Below are 24,140 nucleotides of genomic sequence, written 5' to 3' on the forward strand. Positions count from 1 at the left end.
TAGCGCCTTTCATTCACATGAAGCACAAAGCAGTTTACAAAAAAGCAAATAAAATAGGACTTAAAAACGTGTTAATTTTTTTAAGTGTTTAAAAACAGAGACACACAAAGTAAACAGGACATCTACTCAGAACATTTACACAAGATTAGCATCCCTAAGCAAGACAATTTTTGTTAAACTGGCTTCTGAATTGTCCAGTTGCTGTTACTTTTTTTTATTTTAATTTTATTTAAATTACTAGTTTTCCAGCTGGAAATACCAACACAAAACACACATTTGTTTATGGACTTTTTTAGGCAATCTCAATTTAAGATGACTGAATTGAAGAGCCCAGACAACACGTCAATCGAGAAACAAAAGTTGTTTTATTGTTTCAATCCATTGCACCATCATTCTTTTGTTAGACTTTATGATTGAAAAGGCACAAAAAATTTGATTTAATTCAAATGAATACAAATGTTCAACATTTCATAATAAATTAAAGCAAGCTTCTTTGCTAACAATCTGCTGAGAACAGCATAGGAGCACACAATCATCCTGTGCTGTTAATGTAAGTTTAGCTCTAGTAACCATTCCCAAAGTGACCAATTTTCAGATCTTTAAATGCAGCAAAACCAAGAAACATATTGAAACTTTTAACATAAGCCTTTTGACATTCAATTTATTGCACCATGTCAAAGTAGAAGCAGAAGACAAGTCTTATAATATAAAAACAGAAATTCTCATGAATCCATAGTGAAAAAAATTAAACTAAAAAAAGCAATTAATGTGTGAAAAATAAAAAAGACGAGAAAGGAGTGCACAGTTTTTTAACTAATCATTTAATACAGCATTTAATTGTGTATAAACACAGTAAAATGTTCGCTGGAATGGCTTATTAAATCATCAGACTTGATACTTAATGAACAACATTTAGCATTTTCTTCTTGCTATTGGTTATCACTAAAGGTGTGGGCACAAAGAAAAAAAAATATCAGCAATATTAAGAACCACATTTATGTCAGCAGATCCACCTTAAAAAAGCTCCAGCGATACATTTGATAATGACAGTGAGTTTTTTTTTTAATGACAATAAACATTTTGACCAGGTTAAAGTTTGCAATTATAAGTTTGTTCATTTTGCTAAACTAACAGTAGTTAGTTTGTGGCTCAGGCGGTTGAGCAGGTCGTCCAAAGGGTCGGTGGTTCCATCCCCGCTCCCCCCAGCCAACTGTCGTTGTGTCCTTGGGCAAGACACTTCACCATCCTTGCCTCCAGTGTGGCTCCACTGGTGTGTAAATGTGCATGAATGGTCAGAGGGGCCGTAGGCGTGAACTGGCAGTCACGCCTCTGTCAGTCTGCCCCAGGGCAGCTGTAGCTACATCAGTAGCTTACCATCCCCAAGTATGAATGAGGAGTGAATGAATAATGGACACACTGTAAGCGCTTTGAGCGTCTGGAAAAGCACAGATAAATCCAATCCATTATTACAAACAAATACACACAGAAAACTTAATGTCTCATCAGCTGTGTTCTCTGCATTTGACCACTGGGGGAGAGGTGAGCTACAGACACAGCCAGGAACCTTTTGGTGGTTTAACCCCCCCCCCCCCCCCCTCCAATCCAACTTTGCTGACTGTCCCAAATGGATCCCATTTTCTGGATTTGATTTGAACTGCTGGCCAACCAGTCTCAGAGCGGACACTCTACCTCGAGGCCACTGAGCTGGTCACCTGGTTTGATGGTTCAGGACCCAGATTTTCTCACAAAAAGATAAATAAATAATAACAAGAAGATAGAACCATTGGAAAATCATATTTTAAATTTGAATTTGAATCATATTTCAATCTTTTTTTAAAAAAACAGAATAAACTATTTTTGTGGTCATTTTCTGTCTTCAACCCTTTGAAACTTGAATTTTCAATTAAACTTGAAAATGTATTTTGTAATTGTGATTTTGTAAATACATGTATGAATTTCTAGGTTACATTTAACATGTAATGCAATTTAGTAATAGAAAAAAACAATTGATCACAATTAAATGCTCATATCTAAAGTATCTCAATGTAATTTCTAACACACATCTGGTCATGTGGTCACACTTCTCCTCATCATGCATCCTCCACTCATTGTTTTTTTTTTTACCCATTTTTCTTCACAATAAGGCTTCTCAGCTTTGTGCGCGCCTCTGCAAAACATTTGCCTCTCAACATTTTACTGAAGTCCAAACTATGAATGCATGGTTTCCAAAGGCTAAATCACACGAAGATCTATGAGGATGCAGATTTTTTTGGTGCTTCAGGCAAATGTCCTGCTGCTTGACCGACTTTCCACTATCAGCCATGGGCTTACATTTAATACTCCTATAATAGTTCACATCGTTATTTGCATGTGCTGCAAATTATTGCATTGAATTTAAAAACATCCAACAAGTGTATGTGTTATTCATGTGTCCTGACAAGCATCAAGAGAAGCGTGCTGTCATGGAGATATGTGGAACAGGTCTTCCTTCCCATCCTCCTCTTCTTGAGCTGAGCAGTTGCTGTGATCAGGTGACTCAGCAGCTGGATACCGAGCATCCAGCCTACTGGGCTTTGGTCAGAAGTTTTTGTTATCTGACGAGGAAACAATCACAATCTCCTGGCTCTTAAAGTCCCACATAGCCGTAAGGTGGAAGGCCATGTTGGAGATGACCACCAGATATTCAAACAGGGCAAAAAAAGTGTAACCTGCCAACACAAGGAGACATGTATAAAAGTTTTGCATGGAGTAGGACTTTGTCCCATAAATTTAAGGTCATGGGGCTTATAAAAGAACTGAGATGGTACTCACTTCCTGACTCACAGTACACATTGTGCTTCCAGTAAAAAAATCCAGCAAAGCCATAGAAGCAGAGGTTGAGAAGCAGCAGACGTACTTTCCAGTGGTGGGATTTTGCATCCTGTAACAAAGAAATAATACATTTAAACGGTCTAAGGGCAGTTTTCAGTTGAATATATTTATGTGTTATGTCTTACCTCAGGATTTAAGGAATACCTCTTAACAGACTTCCATAAACGGCAGGTTATCAGCATGTAGGTGAGGGAACTCACAATGAACAGGACAAAGCCTTCTTTGTGCACAACTGAAAAGCAAATCAGACAAACAGAAAGTAGAAAACATGCTCAGATCAGCGTTGTTAGCGATATTTATCTAATCAAAATGAACAGTTTTAACAGTTCACATGCAAACAACTTTTTCTTTCATTGTGGACATAGCAAACTCAAAACCATACATATTTTACCATGACCAGCCCATATCAAACTCTATACAAGGTTGGATGACTTCTTGCCAAAAACCTTTTTTGTAGTTTCTTTCACACATCACAATGGTGGTTTGTTTTGGTGCTGTTTGTTCAAGTTCATGTTCAGATGATATCTCAAAGGTGACATGTGCTTGTCTTATAATTCTACCGCTCTCTCTGAGGGCTCGCTGACTCAAAAACATATGTGATAAAAATCTGCATGGCTGCATACACTCTTCACTTGTTGGAGATAACAGTCTGAACATTCTCCTTTCGTTGTTTGTTTGGATTGAGTTTTTATCATTTGATAAGGAAAAAAAACGTGGCAATTCTTTTTTATTTTATGTCTGCCATTCACAAATTGAAATTAATTACCAATTATAAAAAGGTATAATGACACTTAATGCTTTTAAGGAAGTATTTACAAATTATTTTAATTTCATCAATTAATCATTTTCCTAAAGAATGAAGAAGTAAAAAAAAAAAATGAAACAAGCCTGAATCTTCCTGCATATCTTTGCTCTTTGAAGTCTACTGTGTTTTGCTTTCATCCAAAACTGCACTTATCAGAATACAGGAGATATCTCAAAAACCCTACTGTTTTAAAATTATTTTAACCCAGAAATAAAGAACAAATTTATTTGACAAAACTCAATAAAGTTTGCAAAAAACAGAAATTTACAACAAACCTTTATGTTGGGAAAGACCAGTAAAAGTAAAAGCCAATTATTTTTAGTAATTATAAATTTTTACTTTTTCGTATACTATATGTGGTGGACCTGGAGATCCATCCCACTCTGAAACAGCATTCCTGAAAGACCACCACACTATAAGATAGAATACTATATCATCAAAAGTATTTTAATAAATATGTTTTAAAACATTAAAGAAAACTTTTGAAATCAATCCGCCGACTTCTAAGTTAGTCCACACTTTACAGTTCCTGATTTTTCCAAATTGGTGATCAAGATTTTGCATGGGAAATTAGCAAATTATATATCCAAAACTCATCATCACTCATCAGCTAGTATCTAAAATTCCCAAATTCTTCTACTCTCCAAGGATGTGAAGACAATCCTGATGACTCACAGTACGTCTCACTGGATGACACATAAGTGAGGAGCAGGAGACCGATGTTCTCGAAGATGGAAAAGGCCAGGTTCAAGCAGCTCAGTGGGCTCTCAGGGAACCTGGTGTCAAAGCAGATCTTGTAAAATCTGAAATAGGTGAAGGCCACCATGAGCCTTGGTGCTGAGTGAAGTCCAATGCAGAAACGCCAAATGTAACACTCAGGACTTAAGCTTATTGCCGCACTGATAGATGGCAGGTAGTTGGGAACCTGGAAAATACAAGAATGGGAAACTGTATACATGTATAAACTATGGCAAAAATCAAAAAGAATGAAACCTTTACAGAAAAAAACAGCTACAGTCGACCAAATCTCCATGAAAATCATGTCTTCAGAGCTTTGGGGTTTTTCTTGTAAATTACCTGGCAATGTGTGCCGGTAGCATCTTCAAAATGAAAGATGGAGGATATGACAACACATGCTATTAGTCCAAGCAGTGGCAGGGACACAGTTCCCAAAGCACATGCACTAAATGACACCTTGATGTCCAGAGGCCTCTCCTGCAGCAAAACACCCGAGCCTTGAAGCATTTTTGACTGAAAGGCAGAAAATATTTCTAAATCAAGTTTGTTATACAGATCAAGGGTGTTTGGAAGTAAGAAATGCGAACCTAGTCTGCTTATCTCACCCAGTTTGCTGTGAACCCCAGCCGCGCGTTCTTTACAACGAAAACGCCGAATCAATGCATCGTCTATTAGAATATTCCAGATCCTGCAGGATTAGTGAAGAGAAAACGAATTGTTCCATTTTTCCGAGATCTTCAGATCGTCAACATTTTTTTAAGGGGAATGGAATCAGCTGATGACAAAATGCGGATGCGGAGGAAGAGGAGGAGGCGGAGGAAGAGGAGGAGGATGGAGGGGGGGAGGGGGTGATCCAAGCACCTGGAAGAAAAATAATGTACAGTTATGAGTAATGATGTTGCAGGGACTCATAAACTTTACAACACATAGCTCAAGTGCAAAATAAGACACGCAAGCTATTGAAGACCCGTTAACTGCGGGATGAGAGCGCAAAGACCACGTGTCTGTCTGAAGCCGCGCGCTCTCCTTGGTGCTGAAACAAAAGCTAGAGTTGTATCATTCAATCATAAATACCTTATATATGTATTGTATTGCTGTTTTATTGTTGGGTATAGTAATGGCATGCTTGCGTGCGTAATGACAGTCTTAAAGCGCGCACCGTCGTCCCAAAGCCCCGCCCATTTCCCCCCGTCAACGCGTTCGATGGGATCAGACGTCCGTACACTCTTGCAGCACATTCTTTCCTATACACGGGTTGATTCTGTAAATCCATTGCTTTTTGTAAAATAAAATGCTTTGCTGCATAAAAATGAGAAGATGGACAATTGTGTTTTGCTGGTTTCTGTGCGTCATTGTCATGCCGAGTAAGTTTATATCTTTATTTAATGTTTGAAATAATGACCAAAACTTAAGTTAAGTTTTTTCTTTTCTTTTCTTTAACTGGTTGTGAGAGTCACACTTCCCCAGTTCATTGAATGTGAACTGAATAGATTCCACATTGTTCTCAGTTTGCTCATTCACAGAGACTGTTGCAGAGGATCTGTACACTTATGACCATGCACTTGTTTTGGGATTTTCCTCTGATCCCACAGGCATGCCCGCCCCATCCCCATGCCCAGTGACTACAATTATTAGAGTATAACATCTGGGCTTTACACATCCACAGCTGAAAGGACGCTCAATGAAAAAATGAGAAGAAGAAAAGAAGATGTGAGCATTATTTAACTGCTAAACATTCAATTTTGTTTAGTAGGCGTAGTGATCGCAATGATTTAAATTCTAGCTTCTTTGAAAAAAAAATGTTCAGACTGAATTTGTGTGACAAAACTATGAACACAAGTACAAAATCCTAACTTAATTTGTTAAAAAAAAACAAGATGGAATTAATAGATCATATGATGTAATACACTGTTCATGGATTATAATCCCTGTTTAATTTGCTTTCAGATGATTGAACTCAGTGTTTCAGTTCATTTGATTGACATTGTCTGTGTTTCCGCCCATCACTCAAAGCGAACATGTTACCCAGCACATACACAGCAGCTTGTGTCACAGGCAGATGATCTCTTCTCAGAGATTTGTGTTTTATTTTTTCTCCCTGCCATCTGTCATGCTTTTCACTGTTTGTGTCACATTTCTACCTAACCCAACTCTGCAGGACCCTCTACTCTGGCTCTGCGGTCAAGAAAAGCAACATTTTTTTTAATGACTTGAACACTAAACGTTTATGTGTCCATTTGTTTAACATGACTACATGTATTTCTTCTCTTGTGGTTGTAGCCTGTTGGTGTGCACGTGCAAAATATGCTAAGAAGCTCCTGACTGATCTGATGTCAAACTACACTAAGGCACTCATACCTGTGGAGGACACAAACATCATCCTTAACGTGACCTTGCAGGTCACACTCTCACAAATCATTGACATGGTAACACCACAGCACACGCAAATCCATGCAAAAGTTGATGCAGTCATTCACATCAAAATGACATCTTCCTGTCTAGTTTCCTGTTCTATTATATTAAGACTTTTTTTGTCTTTTTCAGGATGAGAGAAACCAAATCTTGACTGCATATTTATGGATTCGGCAAGTTTGGTTTGATGCCCATCTCAAGTGGAATAAAGAGGATTTCGATGGGCTTGATACCATCCGTATACCAGGTAGCTACGTGTGGAGACCAGATATAGTTCTGTATAACAGGTAGGTCTCATTTGGGTTAGTTTGTTTTCCAGCCATTGTTTAAAATTTCCTCTGAAGTTATGAGCTGAATATTCCTTAACCTTCCTCCTGTGTTAGCTTTCTGTTACCATACACAATGTTAACAGGCCGGTTTCGACCCGTGTCTTAAATCAGCTTTAAAAATATACAATAACCAATCATTCAATGTATTTTTTTATTTAACGGCTATCTTGTTAGGCTTCCTTATCCATGGAAATGTTGGTTTTATTATTTTTTCTGTGGGTCTTTAAAAAAAATAAGTATGCCTCTTGATTTCAATTAAAAACAGAAAAAAAGTAATTTCAAGAGAATCATATAAATAAAACAATGGTTGGTTTCGACCCGTGTCTTAAATCAGCTTTAAAAATATACAATAACCAATCATTCCATGGATTTTTTTTTTTTAACGGCTATCTTGTTAGGCTTCCTTATCCATGGAACTGTTGGTTTTATTATTTTTTCTGTGGGTCTTTAAAAAAAATAAGTATGCCTCTTGATTTCAATTAAAAACAGAATTTTTTTTTCAAGAGAATCATATAAATAAAACAATGGTTGTTGTGTTACTTGAATTTTACTGAGGGATTTAGAAAAAATCTCTGAAATTAATTTGCTTGATCATTTTTTTTAAATTATGAAAGTATAAATATATCCATACTCATATCCTTTGTTATTTTTGTTCAATAGTAGGAGTCAGACAGAGGAGACCTACTGTAGGAGATGAGGAACCACACAGCATCTGCATCACATTTTTTAAAGTTAAAGTCAAGTTAAAGTCCCACTAGCTGTCACACACCTAGGTGTGCAAAATTTGTTCTCCGCATTTGACCCAGTGAGCTGCAGGAGACCCACGCCCGGAAGGCAGTAGCATTAAGGGTCTTGCCCAAGGGCCCTCACTGGGTGATGTTATTTGCCCGCCATTGATATGCAAAATCAGAAGATATGTAATTGCATTTATATGGTAATTGCCATTGTATTTGCCATTGTTCATTGCCCTCCAAGAATCTAACCCTGGTTTCCTGCGTGTTAAGGTCCGAACACACCGGGACGAATTTCGCGCGTGATATTCGCCGACGTTTAACGCCTCGTGACTAAACAAAGTGCACCAATGTGAGTGTGCACACCGACGCAAAAAACGCCACGCGTAAAAGCCTCATTTTTTAAAAAACACCTCGGGTTCATTTTTTTGGTTTGACGCGCTGCGTCGAAAACTATACGACCAATGAGAATGGCGCTTTTGCACACGTGTCTGGAGCTTCTGAAGTTACAGTAAAACACAACTTGGGGGCGCTCAAACACAAAACTGTCTTGCTGAGGACACATACGTCACGGCGAAGAAGATATACGCCAAGTAGCGTCTACACTGCCGCGAAGAAATAAGACGAAGAAGATGCACTCACTGATGGACATTCTACAATATCCCCGAAAACGCTCATGATACATTTTCAGCTCTTGTACCAGTCGATAAAACTCCCCATGTTCTTTTCTTCTCGTAACTATGGGATGTCACCAAAATCGACGTCTTTTCCGGCGTCTTTCATCATTCAACAGAACAATAATTTCTTCATCGCTGGAACTGGAGCTACTGGTGCTGGAAATATTCTTGTTTTCTTTGTTTGATTCTGACAAACGCGTAAATACCTGCTCTCTTCTTCTGAGTGAAAAGCGACTTTAAGAAGCGTAAAGTTGCGCAGCGCCACCTTGTGTACAGGGGTATTTCTGTTTTACATTAAGCGCCATCTAATGTCAGGGAATGAAATTGCATGTTCGCTCAGCTCATCGTCAGCGAAAATCACCTGGGTGTGAACACAAAAACGTCTTGAAAAACGCTGGCGAATAACGGCTGGCGAATATTTGTCCCGGTGTGTACGGGCCTTTAGTCCATCACCTTACCAACCGAGCTACTCAGCCAAGAGAATAGTTGGAAAAGAAAGTAAAGTTAGTTACATTTAACCCTTAAGCTGGCTGTGTTACTTGGTTAACTTCTTTGAGGCTAAATGTCTCATCATGGCACAAAAGTGACATGAAGAATAACTCTAGGTTTATTATTACATTATCCATTCATCTTCAATTTATCTCATGTAAGGTTCCTTGATGGTTCATTTTGCACACAGGTGGAGAGTGTTTCCCTTGTAAGCTGTCATGTTTTTTCTACAGTTCCTCTCCTGTTCCTCTCATTTCTTTGAAGTAATGGGTTAAGGTTGCATGGGCATGCCAACGGACGGAGATTTGCCGTGAGGCTAATGTAGTTTTGTGAAACCGGTTGTCTGTCTTGTTCAGTGCAGATGATCGCTTCACCGGTCCCATGGACACTAACGTGGTAATCCGGCACGACGGCCAGATGATGTGGGATTCTCCATATATCACCAAGAGTTCATGCAAAGTGGACGTATCTTTCTTTCCATTTGACGCCCAGCAGTGTAGATTTACTTACGGCTCCTGGACATACAACGGTAACCAGCTCGACATCCAGAACGCCATGGAGAGTGCTGACCTGGCTGACTTGGTGGAGAATGTGGAGTGGGAGGTGCTTGGCATGCCGGCGAAGAAGAACATTGTTCTGTATGGCTGCTGTGCTGACCCGTACCCAGATGTGACCTTTACATTAAAACTAAAGAGACGGGCCTCCTTTTATGTTTTCAACCTTCTGATACCGTGTGTAATGATCTCTTTTCTGGCTCCATTGGGCTTCTACCTACCAGCTGACTCCGGGGAGAAGGTATCTTTGGGTGTCACCGTAATGCTGGCACTCACCGTTTTTCAACTGTTGGTTGCAGAGATCATGCCACCTTCAGAGAATGTTCCGCTTATTGGTGAGAATTGAAAAAGCAGACATTTCTGTTACTGATTTCATGTTCTGCTTAATTTCTGACTCATGTACTTCAACAGGGAAATACTACATTGCCACGATGACCATGATCACAGCCTCCACAGCTCTGACCATCTTCATCATGAATATTCACCACTGTGGGCCCGACGCAAAGCCTGTTCCCAAGTGGGCCAAAAAGGTTATTTTGCAGTACATGGCCAGGGTGTGCTTTGTGTATGAAGTTGGTGAAAACTGCATGATGTCACAGCCGGAGAAGCATGAAGCTCCGTGTGCAAAAAACAGCCCCATGAATGGGCAGGTGGGGTCAGGCAGGGAGGAGAGCGTTTCCAAAGCAGATGGAGGCCAGGAGACAGCAGGTTCCATCATCACTGAAGGAAAGGAAGATCTCGATCAGTTAACCAGTCTATCAAGCTCAGTTAGGAAGAACCAAACCAACAACTGTCCTTGGCAGAGTGGCGTCTTCATGAGTCTAGACTGTGAAGATTCAGGTGCTCACACGAGACGCAGGAAAGGGGGAGTGAGCGACGAAGAGAAAAAAGATGGAGATGTGTTCTGCAGAAGACACAGTGACGAGCATCTGCTGCTGCGTGATATTGAATACATTGCCAACTACTATAGAGACCAGAGGGCCACGCAGAAAAGGACAGGGGAATGGAAAAAAGTAGCCAAAGTGCTAGATCGTTTCTTCATGTGGATGTTTTTTATATTAGTATTTTTTATGAGCCTTCTCATCATGGGAAAGGCTGTCTAAATTCTCATTTCATAATCAGGCTAATAGTGTTATAAACGGTTATAACGGTGTTATAAAAAGTGATTAATCAACATGAAGAACATTGTTTTCCCAGCATTTAAAAATCTATTGTCTAATCAATAAAGTTTTCCTTAACTTGGTTGTCTGAAAGTGTTTTCTGGTTTTAATAAATAAAAATAAAACAGGGCTGCACGGTGGCGCAGTGGTTAGCGCTCTTGCCTTACAGCAAGAAGGCCCTCAGTTCAAGCTGGGGGACCTGAACCAGAACATCAACAGGGGACCTTTCTGTGTGGAGTTTGCATGTTCTCCCCGTTCATGCGTGGGTTTTCTCCCACCATCCAAAAACATGCTTCATAGGTTAATTGGTTAATCTAAATTGTCCCTAGGTGTGAATGTGAGAGTGTGTGGGTGTGTGATTGTGGACACTCTACCCTGCAACAGCCTTTGCCCACAAGTGGCCAGGATAGGCTCCAGCAGCCCTGTGACCCCGAAAGGGAACAAACGGAAGAAGATGAATGAGATAAAACAGCAACCGGCTCTATTGCCATCGCATAAAACTACATTAAAGGAAAAATATCTGGCATCAAGTTCATCAATAATATGACAACAAGCATTTACCAGGTATTTTTTTCAGTCTGTTAAATTATTCATTACTCTGCATAAATATTAGGAATGCAACAATTTACTTTCCCTAGGACTTTATTAAAACCTCAATTATTTTTGGTCACAGTTTTGTTTGGGTTTTGATATATGATGTGTTTTACAAAACAACAATGAAAAATAAATAATTCCGAATAATCTTTTATTTTAATTTGATAATAGGCAAGTAAGAATGACAAAAAACTTTAATTGTAATGTAATAAAACAATACAAGTTCTTCTTAAATTTAGCACAACATACATATTTTAATGTAAAAATGTGTTTACATATGTACCGGTGCAAGAATTCAGTGGTACCGGTCTGTGAGCCACTTGGTACTGGGCCGCAGTGAATGAAGATTCAATCAGATAAAGTTGTTTCTGATGTGTGGAAACTTGTAAAAAGGACATTTATGAATTTTTCTACAGCAAGGGATAATTATATGCAGACATCTGTTAAGAAACTTGGAAAAAAAAATTCCTCTGTTAAAAATAGACAGTCAATTGGGATTTATGTAAAAAGCAAACATGATAAATCATTTTGCCCTGAAAGATTATCTGAGACTTGAGTTAAGGTTTTCAGTTTTATAATGGTGTTCTTTGGAAAAAAAACCTGTAATAATGCTTTTATGGATTTTTTTTACAAATCACAAACAACTCTTTTTCATTGAATCTTTGTCATCTGTAAAAAAAAAATCTACTAACTTTTTCCGAAATTTTTATACTAAATTTCTTGTAGTAGCATTTCAATTTGAAAAGCAGTTTTTCTTTTTTTTCTTTTTTAGAAACTGGAAGCCTAAAAAGATGAAACGCAAACTTTGGCCCGGTTTATAACGGTCTGTGAATATATTGTCTGACATTAAACCGGTCTGTGGCCTGAAAAAGGCAACAATTCACTTTTTCCATGATTGGGTTCAATAACATAACATAAGGTTCAGTTCTTTTATTGGCAATTGTGGCATCCTAAATACATTCTAAACGGGACTTTGAAGAAACCGTTTGTTTTTTTTAACTCAGTGCACTGCGTGAAGATGACTTCAGGGATGCTGTTCGTGTATTTGTCAGAAAACTAAAAAGTAAAAACCATTTTCCTTAGTAGCTGAGTAATTTTTTGCCTCAATGATGTTGTCTGCATTCCATAAATAATAGGATTTAGGTTGCCAGGAACAACATGAAATAAAATGTAGGCAATCTTCCTTAGATCCGGATAATTTGGGAAACGGTGAAGGATGATGGTCAGAAACCCTGACCACAGCATGATTAGATAAAGAACCAGGTGGCTTGCACAGGTTTGCAGCGCTCGACTGTTCAACTCTTTGTTTTTCCTCATCCAACAAATGACAGCTATCCTAACATATGTGAGAAGTATTCCTCCCATAGAACACGTGAACAGCAGTACAGTGAAAAAGAGTCCATAGATGTTGTTGACGGACACGTTCTCGCAGGAGAGCTTGAACAAAGAAGCATTGTCACAATAGGCGTTTTGCAAAACTGACCTGCAACGGGTCAACCTCACGGTGAGACCTATCAGCACAGACACGAGCACCAAAGAAAACCCCCATGCAACCACCGACAGGCCAATAACAGCTCTGGTAGTCATTATCGAGCTGTACCTCAGTGGGTGACAGATGGCCACATATCTGTCAATGGCCATGATGACAAGGATCATGTGTGATGCAGATCCAAAGGTGTGGCTGTAGAAAGCTTGAACCACACACTGGCTATATGTGATGAAGCGCTCTGTAGAGAGGATATGAGCCATCAACTGAGGCAGCAGGACTGTGTTACCGATCAGGTCATTGACTGACAGGTTGCAAAAAAGAAGGTACATGGGCTGGTGCAAGCTCTTTTCAGAGATGATGACTGCCAGAACGCCGAGGTTAGACAAAAGCAAAGAGCAGTAAACAAACAGAAGGAGGAAAAACAGAGGAAACGTCAACTCTGGAGAAATGTCAAAGCCCTGGATCTCCAAAGTGTCTCCCACAACGGATGTGTTTTCCTCCATTGTTTTTTCGTTGGTTAAAATATCTGCAAAAGAAAAAATAAAGAGTCTTCTCAAGTATGGAATACAGACAAAAATGCTAAAAACAAGTTCACTTAAACACAAGCTGATTATTTTAAAATAAAACTGATGTCTTTTTCTCATTTGCAAGTTGTTGGCAGCGGAAATTCAAATCCTGCCTGCCCCACTTTGACTATAGTAAAAAGGTTTGTTATAGATCGCACGCACCTTTTCTTTGAACATGTGTGCATGGAGTCAACAACACCGAGAACAAAGCCTCTGTGTTGAGCGTCAGTACGGTTATATAGCATTCCAATGAAGGAGGGATTCCTGCGTTACCAGTCAGATTCTGGTTTCCTTTCCTTTTTTTTTTTTTTTTTTTACAAGAGAGAACCTTTGAGATCTTAACAAACAGACTTTTTAAAGTCTGTCCCATGATTAAGGCTGAACATTTATGTATTTAGTGGTTTTTAGCATAGATAATAAAGCAGCAAATACATTTCCAGTATAAAGTTGTTGATTTGTAAAAATGAAACAAGACTGTTTTTTTTAAATATAAATAATTCAAAATGTGTGATATCTATAGGATAAGATAGGTTGTAAGATTAAAGCTAGTGAAGTTATTATATTTTCTGGCAGAAGGCAGTTGATTATAGGATCATAATAAATTGGGTTTAGTGACTAATCAGAAAGGAAAAACAATTAAAGCCAGTTATTTTTCATTTAAAACTAAGTCAAAGTTATTAATAGTTAATTGCATAAAATTATATTGAAAATCAGCGACTTTTTCAATCAGACTTTCGACAACATGTGTTCATAAATAATGTGTGTACAAATACACTTACCTAGTTTCATTTCAAATTCTTGGGATGCTGCTTAGACAGTTTCTTATAGTTAGATGGAATATAGTTATGCACAAAAATATTTAAAAAAGGATTGGGACACAAAAAGTGAAGGGACTAAACTCAACATGAAAAACTTTTAACAATAAAATAATTTTGTCAAATGTAAACTGGGACAAATCTACTCCCTGCCTATCTGTCATATTTATGTATAGATTAAATGTAATTTGGTTTAAACAATGCAGATTTCTGAACCATCCCAAATATCCCATTGGATATTTTGGATTTCCTGAAATACAAAACAACTGCTTCTTATTATTTGCTGCTTTCAGAATCTAAAATTTACTTAAGTGTAAAAAATCTTTAAAAAAAAGTAAAGTTTTTTTCCCCATGTCCTTTTTAATAAATGGCTGTAGTGATTAAGTAAAGACCTCAAAAATCATTAAATCCATGTGCAAATTAGCTATTTTTTAGTTAACTTTAAATGCAAGCTGCCTTAATGCTATTTTTTTTTTTAATGTTGCTATTTTACTGAATAAACCCAACAAAAAAATCATGAACAATCTTATGCTTAGAAAGCCACTCTCCATGTGTCAAATAAAGGAAGAGCTAAACCTGCCACAATAGTTTCAAACTGGGTCAAGCAAAAGAGTAATATTTAGACCAACATCATAAAAGCTGTATGAAGATTTACGTGTAAGATTGAAATGGCAGTAAATAATTTTATGATATTGAAATGGTAGTAAATAATTTAGTGGAGTCTAAAGCTTTTTGTTTTTTTTTGCTTTTGTAGAAACAGAATTAAAATGACACTTGAGCTTATTGAACACAATGGAAAAGGCCCCAAACACACCATTTAAGGACAGAGCAACACACACAAACAATCCAAAACAATTAGGATTTCAGATTAATGTCTCCCTATGTCCATTTCTCACAGGGGGGTCATTAGTTTTTATTAGCATAACTGTTCTCTGTGGAAGTGTCCCAGAGGTCTGCCTTGACCACTGACTGCTCTTTTTTGAAATTATTTCTGCCTGCCGGTCATAAGTTAACATGTTATTTGAAATAGTACAGTTTAAACTGAAAATAATGTTGATCTTTGTGTTTTAAGACATTCAAGACAAACCATCAAGTAAAACAAAAAATCTTTTACTTACAAAAGTTAACTTTAAATGTGGGTGAATTTTTTCATTTATTTTTTATTTTTGTGTTATTTAAAACTGCACTGGCCCTGTAAACATTTGTTTCTCCCCAAAGAGTATTACGGAGCAACAATATCAACTGGAGGACTGCTATTTGTCAAGGGATTAATTAAAATGTGAAACACTTATTAGCAGTTATCTAAGGCCATCTCAAAGGGGCTCATTATTATCAGCGTTCTTGCAAAATAATGTGACATTAGGCTGATGTAATCCTTTGTCTTTCAAGTGCAATTTTAAAACACAAAACTCACATCTAGTTTAGGAGAGTCATATATAATGTCACTTTCAAAACTTTGGTGAATTAATTCTGAAAAACTGCAACTAGGTTTGCAAAATGTAAGCAAGTTTTTCTGGCTTAACTGCTATTGCATAACCCACACTTTTATAAGACTCTTCTTTTCTTTATTTGTTTAACTTAGGACACTTATCTTAGTTTAATTATTCTGAACAACATTTATCTGCTTTTTCAAGAACGTAAGACTCTACCTTACTCTGCAGTTTTTTCAATGAGGTTTTTCTCCTTTTCCCAAGCACCATTGCTTGTTTCATTTATTTTCGTCATTAAAATGAGCGATTGCCTTAAAAAGCCAACGTTGCCAACTTTTGACCAATGCAGCTGACATCAAGGATGCTTACTGAGTAGAAGCTGATGCAGAAATTTTCAGTGTTTTGACAGTAAAGCTGAGGTTTTTTTAGTTGCTCCATTTAGGCGCTGCCACAGCAAACCGTCCGTCTTCACCTAGCAGCTAGTCACCTTTTGCATCCTTGTAATTCACACTAACTATCCTCATTTCCTCCTTTACGACCTCCAATGAATCTCACATTGACTGCATATGAAAACTGGTCTGTTTAACCCTTCCTGCCTCGTGTTCCAAACAGGAACTACCAGCTGGTTCCAAGAAGCCAAAATCCCATAGACTTCTATTGAAAAATAAACAGCTATTACCCAGTCATTACACTTGTCAAAATAACCATTCTTGTTCTGATACTTTTTTAAACATCTTGTTGCTAATACTAACTTTTTTTTTCTTTATCGTAAATTATTCGAGTGATAAACTGACCAATCAGATGCCTCAGTAAAAGTATGTGGTGCCCTCTGGCCCCCACCTCAGACATTTGATTGACAAACTCCTGATTGGAGACAGCAGTTGCCATTGAAACGTTGACTCAGACCAACTCACACCAATCACTGTAGTCTGGCTAAAACACGGTGATGTCCGTATCACGGAGAGATAGCAACTGAATTGGCTTCATTGCGCTGAAGCCAGAGACAAGTCTTTTTCAATGGGTTATGTCACACTTGCTCGGTCCAGTTCTCTACATACAGTCAATGGAATTTCCTCTTTGGTCTCCATAGAGGGCTCCATTTTGGCAGCTCTAACCTCAGCTTCAGTTTATTACCATATTTACTGTACTGCTCTTACATGTCCATTTCAGTAAATCATTTAATCAATGAATCATATCAACAAAGAAAACATGGCTTTTCTCTCTATCTTGGTACCCTTTTGTAAACTTTCTATACATCTACAAAGAGACAATGCAGCTTTTTCTTCCACCACTTTTTTCCATAACCTCAATCTGTGATTTATCCATTTTATTTCACAATGCTGCGTACCTCTGCATCCCTCTTAAAAAGGGGCACCAAAACTCATCTCCTCTATTCCTCAGGTATCTTCTCACTCTCCAAGATCTATTGTAAAGAGGACTGTCAGAAACTTCACAACCAACCCACCTAAACCCTTCCAGAACTCCACGGGTATGTTGTCAGGACCCACAGCCTTTCCACTTTTCATCCTCTTCACTGTCTTCCTCCCTTCATCCTTACTGACCTTTGCTACTTCCTCCTCCCCACCAGTCACCTTTTTTCAATTGTGCTCTATAACATTTTCCTGATTCATCAGCTCTTTCCGTCACTCTGTCGGCATGTGTCCCTCCTGTCCTTGAACCCTAACCTGTTGCACATCCGTACCTTCTCTGTCTTACTAACCTGCACAGAACTGTCCCTCCTTTGTGGTCCGAAACAATCAACTTTAGATCAAGCTCATTTATTTTTAGTTATAAGAAGATATTTCTTAAACTACTTTCAGAAGAAATGAACCCAAATGTCAGTATCATGTGGGGAAAAGTTTAAGGAGGCCAAAATGTAATTGCTCTTTGGCTTTAAGGACTTTGGATGAAATACTGACTATGTGACTTTGAATAAGCAAATTTGCAATGATTAAATGTGTCCTGCATGTAATAATAATGATAATATTTATATTAATAATAATGCAATATTCCTAATTTAAATAAATACTTCTGGAAATAATGTAAAACTATGCACACAATATAAAAGACTTAAACTAATGAAACAAAAGTTTGATTCTTAAGACTAATTTGACTTGTCTTGTTTTTCTTACTGGTTGATAATCCCAGAGGCCAATGATCATGGGAATCAAAATGGCATAAAGCTAGATGGCCAGAGCAGCGCTCATCACTTTGGCCAACATTGCATGGACAGAAACAGTAGATGTTGTTTCTGCGAAGGCTATAAACATTTTCAGTAATGTCTATTTTGATTTTTTTTCCTTTTTATGAAGCTAAATGAAAATGGAAAACAGTTCTTTTGGGTTCTATTCTAAATTAACCATGGATACATTTTTTATTCCAGCTGGAGGAAAGTATCCCATAATTCTTCTTGGCATTGCAATTTATTTGTTTGGAATGTCCTGCAACCTGACGCTGCTGACTTTGATTATTCTGAAGAAGAACCTTCACAAGCCGATGTATTTCATCCTGTTCAGTCTACCCCTCAACGATCTGATCGGTATAACTGCAATGATGCCAAAAGTGCTCTCAGACATTGTTACAGAGACGAATGATGTTTACTATCCTCTGTGTGTCTTACAAGCATTCCTGCTTCACATGTATGGTGGTGCCGTTTTGTTTATTCTTGCAGCGATGTCCTTTGATCGTTACGTTGCCATCTGTATGCCATTACGCTACAGCTCCATTATGACCTTAAGAATGGTCACTGGTATTGTTACTCTAGTTTGGGGCCTCGATTTTGTCTTGATTTTGTTACTCTTCTCCCTGCAAGCAAGGCTTCCGAGGTGCACAGCTCTCATCAGGAATGTTTTCTGTGACAATCCATCCCTCCTTAAGCTGACATGTGTCAACACAGCAGTTCAGAATATCACAGGACTGTTTAACACAGCCGTCATACAAGCCATAAGTATATCCATTCAGGTGTACTCCTATGTCAAAATACTTATCACATGTTTGGCCACACGGACATCTGAAGCCAAAACCAAAGCTGTCCACACCTGTGTGGCACAGTTAGTCATTCTGGTTATTTTTGAAGTTGTTGGAACTTTCACAATTTTATCCCATAGGTTCAAAGATGTCTCAGCAGACCTGCAAAAGATAATGGGGATGCTGATATTTCTTGTTCCTCCACTTCTGAATCCACTAGTATATGGACTTTACACAAGCGAAATAAGAAAAACCCTTCTGGGAGTCTTTAAGAATAGAGTAATCTAAGATTTCCAGCCTTAATTTTTTTATGTAATTACAATTCACATCTCTGAAGTAATGTAATGCAATAATGTAATGTACGTTATTTTACTACAGAAATTAGTCAGAAATCATTTTTTGCACTTTTTTGCACTTTGTGTAAAAAACCATGTCCATTATAACATTTAATTTAAAATTGTCTTTTTTCATTCACAAAAATGCATGGCTGTACCTGAGTTTAAAAAACTAGAATTAGCTGTGAACACTTTCAATAAAAACATTGACGTTATTTATGATTATGAGACACATATATTTTCTTTTTACATCTATGTAATTTTTTTTGTTTATATTTGTTTTTTAATCAATGTATTTCTTTATTTCTGTAATGAGTGTAATATATCTCAGTGAATTAGTTGTACTGTGTTGTTGTCAAGGCTAAAACTAACCCAATCAAATCAAATCAAAAGTTGATGTGAATGTTTAGTCATAGTTGTGCATTCCATTAAACTATAAACAACTTATCAAGTGACTTTTTGAATTATTTTTTGACTTGACTGTTCACCTCCTGGTTTTAATCGTCAGATTCCTTTTGGAATTGCTGAGTAAACAGCAACAAATGAGTAAACCTACAAAGGACTGGTCCTAATTTACAACGTTCATTTTAGGGGAGCCAGCCTTGTATACCTGCATTGAATGATTCAATAACTCACTACATTGCGTTGTTAAGTCACAAAATCCTTATTTACTATTATTTGGTACACATTTTTACTGGACAAACCCATTTTCACATTGTTCAGCTCAAGGTCTTCCTGAACACAAAGTACCAAATAGTGTCCACAAAACCCATTTACTGCAGGTCTGGATGAAAGATCTACAGATTTAAAGACAGCCTGTGAAGAAGCTGGGAGACCTGTGGTTTGTTTTTGCTGTAATATTACTTCTAATAATACTTCATCTGGATGAAACTCCTCTGCTGGACTTTAAGTATTTACAGTAGTTGTAGAATTGGATAAGTTAATACTTCTCTATGAGTTCTGGAACATCGCCTGTCCGTCCTGGGGGAGGATCTCTCCTGCATGTGGGCACCCCTGAAGTTTATTCGTTTTTTCTGGAATCCGTTTTTTTTTAGGAGATTTCCTTACCACGCAGGAGGGTCTAAGGGCAGGGATGCCAGTTTAGTTTAGTTTGTTTAGTTAAAGTTTAATATTCTTCTATTGAATTCTACGGAGCCCCTACAGGGCCATTGAAGAAAAAAAAAATTGAAGTAAAAAAAGAAAAAACATTGAATTGAAGTTTACTGTTGTTGTGATTTTGGGCTATACAAATAAAATTGAATTGAATGAATTGAACATTGCACCACACCCTGCTCTGAGATAGGGCTTTCCTCTGCTGACCTCTTCCTAAAACGACACGTTTAAACGTGACTGGACTTTAATCTTTAACCTGCTTAATCTTGATTGAACTGGTGTACTAGCATGGCACTACAGGTAGGTGACCCAGGTGGGTTTCTGGAGTCATCATTCCAGGTCCAATATCCCTTAAAGTCAGGAGAAGGAGAAGTTCTTGTCATGGTGGCCTGTCAGTGCTCCTCCCCTCCCCCCTCTCTGCGCACCTGAAGATTGGAACCAGCTGTGGACACTCTGCTCATCACCTCTCTGCCTTCATAAGGAGATCCAGCCCAGCATCCATCGCCAGTCCGTTGCTTACCTCGGTGCATGTCTGAACCGCAGTTCTTGCTCTGATTCATGTTCTGGCCTTTTACTTACCCTGCTTATCGATCCGCCTTCAGGTTTCCAAATCCATGAGTGTTCACCTGGTAGATCTTCAGCTCGCTCCGCTCCGGTCACGCCTCAAGTCTCGCCACGTTCCTCGCTCGCCACGGGTCCCAAGACATCAGGCAGTGCGCAGTGATCATCACCGCACGTCTCGGTCCGCTCCAGCCATGCCACGCTCTCAGCCTAGCTCCCAAGACGCTACGAGCTGCTGCTACACCGACACCCCTCCAGATCTCCAAGCTAAAAAGAAGTATCAAACAACCTGAACTGTTTATTACCTGCTTGGAAATTAAAGACACTTTGCTTATCGCTACTCGCCTGAGTTTCCTTCCGGGGGTTTTCAGCGCCTGGGTTTGCCTCGTCCAATTCACCATGACAGTTCTCAGAAGTAAAGGAGAAGTTCTCAGATGAAACAGAAATCAACTGCAACCTAAAGTAGACAGAACGACTGCGACATCGCAGGAACCAACCGAAGTTCAAGGATAGAAAGTCAAACTTGTTGGTGACCAGACAGTTACTGACATGACAGGGGTCTTTGTGCCGGGGAACGTAAGGACCGATTCTGCGTCATTCTCACAAAAGATCACCACTGGACCAGACCCTAACCTGACCCTGATAAACACAGCAATATTACCGATAAGTCAGCATGATATGACTGAATATTGATTCTGTTACATTTTTTTTTTTTTTTTTATTTTATTTTTTTTTTTTTTTTAACTTGTCCTGTCCAACAGCTAGGCAGGCAGATGAGAGCTGAGGGCCTCTTGTGTTGGACATATTTTACTTTAACAAGAGGGGTTATTAATCTTCAGACAAACCAAAGGTGTGACTGAACAAACCCCTTTTGTAATTGAGGCCAAACTTTATTCATTTCAACCATGATTGAAAATCTTTGGTGTTGGACCGGACGGAAAAGGAAAGAAGGGAAGAAGAGGGAGGGATGTCAGAGGGGGTGATAGTGAGAGGGGGGGGTAAGACCATGAAGCAGCATAGAGCAGACAGGTTTACTGGTTGTTTATCGTTACGGTACAGTTCAAATGTAGTACAAAAAGGGCGGGGCCTGTTCACACACACTCAAATATTATCAACACACCTGCTAGCTGCAAGAAATGTTCACATGTCAACATGTACACAAAACATAGTGTTCACACACGCATACTTATGCCTTTAAACCAACTAGTGTGAAATCTTTCATTCATTCAATCATGCAAACTATAAGTGCAAAGGTGAGGTAACACCTGTGCTCAGGTGAGTGTTTATGTTCTTCTAAAATGGATGGTGGAATGTGAAAAGAAGGAGGAGGAGCGGCAGCCCCCCCGCCGCGCCGGAAGAGCCCAACGCAGGGCCCCACCGGAGAAGGATGCCCACAGCCCCAGACGAGCACCCCACCACCACCCAGGAGTTCCGGGCATCCCCCCGCCCCAACCCCAGGTACGAGCCAGGACCCCCCAAGGGAGACCCGCTCCGCACTCCAGGCAGCCACCCACCCGGCCCACGGTTGGTCCAGGGAGGAGCAAGGCAGGGGCCCGCCGCCCGGGGAAAAAAGGGTGGCCCACAAGGGGTGTTATAAATATGGCCCGACCAGGCTCGGCCATGTTGGAAGTTTGGCGGGGCCCAGCGCTCAGGGGCAAGGACCAGGACCCACCCCCCAGGGACACGAACACCCCCGGCTCAGGTGTAATATAACCCCCCCACCGTGCGGAGAGAGCACCGCCGGGCCCAGGGAGCCGGCACCCAAGGGACACGACCACCATCGCCAAGGGGCCCGCACCCCTCACCAGGGAAGGGGTAGGGGACAGATGGACCAAGGTCCCCCCCTTCCTTGCAAAATGTGTGTGCGTGTATGTGTGTTTGAGAGGGTGTGTGTGTGCATGTGTGTGTGTTTATGTTGGAATGTATATATTGAAGGGGGAGGGGTGTGTGTACTAAGGGGGGTGCAGTTAAAATTGGCGAGTAGGGCACTAAGGGGACATCTCCTGATTACTCACAGTGATGTCCCCCCACCCTCCCCACCAAGGGGCCCTAAATGTCTAAGGTGCGGTTAAAATTGGGGGGTAGGGTGCCAGGAGGATATCTGCTGCTTGCTTGCAGTGATGTCCAAGCACCCCCCCTACCAAGGACCCTACATGTCTAAGGTGCAAATAAAACCGAAAAAAGGGGGGCCCACTCCATACGGCAACCATAGGAGGGGGGCCACTGCCAAGTAACCCCCCCCCCAAGGCGCATCGCAGGCTAGACCCCCCACCCCCTCACCCTAATATGAGGTTATATGAGGAAGGGGGTAAGTTGGGGACAGCTGGTCGACTGTGCCCCTGTGGTCAAACAGCTGTCCCCCAGCCCCCCCCCCAGCAAAGGGGCCGGGGCCACCCAGCCCAGGGGCCCCACCCCCGGAGGCGCCGACACCCCAAGCCCGGCACCACCCACCCCACACAGAGAGAGAGGAGCCAGAAAGCGTCGCCCCCCCCGGAGCAAGCCCAGGCCCCCACCCCCAGACGCCGGCCCTAGAGGAGCTCTGGTCAGGCCTCGACGGGACCGAGGAGGCCAACCGGCCGAGGCAACCACCGATTGCCTCAGCGGAGACCCCGACCCGCTATTTTTTAATGTTCTGTGTGAGATGAAGGGTGTTTGTGCTTAAAGCAAATTTCCCAAAATTATTCTATATTTCTATTTTCTTTATCTTAAAAAAGTATTTTTCTTCAGACAGTCAGAAATTCCATTTAATGTGATGCAAGCATTTTCATGTAAGTAACTTTCAATAAAAAAAAGGGGTCAAATGCAATGAACTGTTGTGTCCTTTTTGGCATGCCATGGTTACTGTATTTTCCAGATCACAAGTTGCTCCAGAGTTAAAGTCGGAGCAGCCAAATAAACGCAACCTCTACTTAGAAAAACACGGTAAATAAAAGTCACTGAGGCACTTAAGCAGTGACCTTTGATGTTGGTTGTTTTTGTCATTTACTGAATTTGAGAATTGGATCGAGCGAGTGTGGTTTCACCAGTAACATTTTGACTTGCTTCTGGTTCAAACGAAATGAAGTCCAGTCAGTTGGCATGTTTTTGTGATACTAACGTCACAACATTGGCACTAGAAATCGTCAGTAAGCAGTTGGTTTGAATCATTGTTTCTGTGGCAACCACTCTCGCCAATCAGGGTTGAGTTGGAAGACCACACCTCTACCATCAGAAAGCCAGCTCAGGAGAACACATCAATCAAATGTTGGAGGGAGACCACCGATATATTTTGACGCATCTGTTTTGTTTAACCCTTGTGCTATCTTAGATGACCCCACCCTTACTTTGACGTGTTATTCCTACCATGACAAAGGTGGATAAAGGTGGAAAGATTTCATGTTATCCATGCACACCAGTGAAGATCACAAATCATTGAAGAAAAATGGTTCAGAGCACTGTCTAGTGGATCTAGATGACCCAACTCCCAATGTTAAAGTGCCTAAGATACCACAAGGGTTACGTGTA

General features: G+C 39.8%; 4 protein-coding genes across 4 annotated transcripts; 2 read left to right on the forward strand and 2 right to left on the reverse strand.

Moving 5' to 3' along the window:
- Positions 1-346: 346 nt before the first annotated feature.
- LOC101159033 (acyltransferase PGAP2) lies at positions 347-5,234 on the reverse strand. Its single transcript, XM_004075555.5, has 6 exons — positions 5,020-5,234; positions 4,754-4,927; positions 4,352-4,601; positions 2,997-3,103; positions 2,812-2,920; positions 347-2,708 (listed from the first exon to the last, which is right to left on the reverse strand). The coding sequence occupies exons 2-6, from the start codon at positions 4,919-4,921 to the stop codon at positions 2,578-2,580; spliced, it is 765 nt and encodes a 254-aa protein (XP_004075603.1). The 5' UTR covers positions 4,922-4,927; positions 5,020-5,234; the 3' UTR covers positions 347-2,577.
- Positions 5,235-5,625: 391 nt separating this feature from the next.
- On the forward strand, positions 5,626-10,859 carry chrna10a (cholinergic receptor, nicotinic, alpha 10a). Its single transcript, XM_004075554.5, has 5 exons — positions 5,626-5,778; positions 6,695-6,840; positions 6,959-7,113; positions 9,409-9,941; positions 10,018-10,859. Exons 1-5 carry the CDS (start codon positions 5,706-5,708, stop codon positions 10,707-10,709), a joined length of 1,599 nt encoding a protein of 532 aa, XP_004075602.2. The 5' UTR covers positions 5,626-5,705; the 3' UTR covers positions 10,710-10,859.
- A 1,284-nt stretch (positions 10,860-12,143) lies between these two features.
- LOC101158547 (olfactory receptor 8G17-like) lies at positions 12,144-14,062 on the reverse strand. The gene has a single exon (XM_004075553.3). The coding sequence runs from the start codon at positions 13,491-13,493 to the stop codon at positions 12,417-12,419; it is 1,077 nt and encodes a 358-aa protein (XP_004075601.2). The 5' UTR covers positions 13,494-14,062; the 3' UTR covers positions 12,144-12,416.
- Positions 14,063-17,877: 3,815 nt separating this feature from the next.
- On the forward strand, positions 17,878-19,409 carry LOC101158295 (olfactory receptor 52J3-like). Its single transcript, XM_004075552.3, has one exon. The coding sequence runs from the start codon at positions 17,977-17,979 to the stop codon at positions 18,913-18,915; it is 939 nt and encodes a 312-aa protein (XP_004075600.2). The 5' UTR covers positions 17,878-17,976; the 3' UTR covers positions 18,916-19,409.
- Positions 19,410-24,140: the final 4,731 nt, after the last annotated feature.

Source organism: Oryzias latipes, chromosome 13 (genome assembly GCF_053564925.1).
Source record: "Oryzias latipes strain Hd-rR chromosome 13, Olatipes_Hd-rR_3.1".
NCBI lineage: Eukaryota > Metazoa > Chordata > Actinopteri > Beloniformes > Adrianichthyidae > Oryzias > Oryzias latipes.

Coding starts and splice junctions, on each gene's coding strand:
- LOC101159033 (XM_004075555.5), bottom strand. CDS start 4,921: ATGCTTCAAGGCTCGGGTGTTTTGCTGCAGGAGAGGCCTCTGGACATC. Junction 3,104..4,351: donor GTCATCCAGTGAGACGTACT/GTGAGTCATCAG, acceptor TTTGCTTTTCAG/TTGTGCACAAAGAAGGCTTT. Junction 2,921..2,996: donor GGTATTCCTTAAATCCTGAG/GTAAGACATAAC, acceptor TCTTTGTTACAG/GATGCAAAATCCCACCACTG.
- chrna10a (XM_004075554.5), top strand. CDS start 5,706: ATGCTTTGCTGCATAAAAATGAGAAGATGGACAATTGTGTTTTGCTGG. Junction 5,779..6,694: donor GTGCGTCATTGTCATGCCGA/GTAAGTTTATAT, acceptor TTGTGGTTGTAG/CCTGTTGGTGTGCACGTGCA. Junction 7,114..9,408: donor GATATAGTTCTGTATAACAG/GTAGGTCTCATT, acceptor TGTCTTGTTCAG/TGCAGATGATCGCTTCACCG.
- LOC101158547 (XM_004075553.3), bottom strand. CDS start 13,493: ATGAGAAAAAGACATCAGTTTTATTTTAAAATAATCAGCTTGTGTTTA.
- LOC101158295 (XM_004075552.3), top strand. CDS start 17,977: ATGAAAATGGAAAACAGTTCTTTTGGGTTCTATTCTAAATTAACCATG.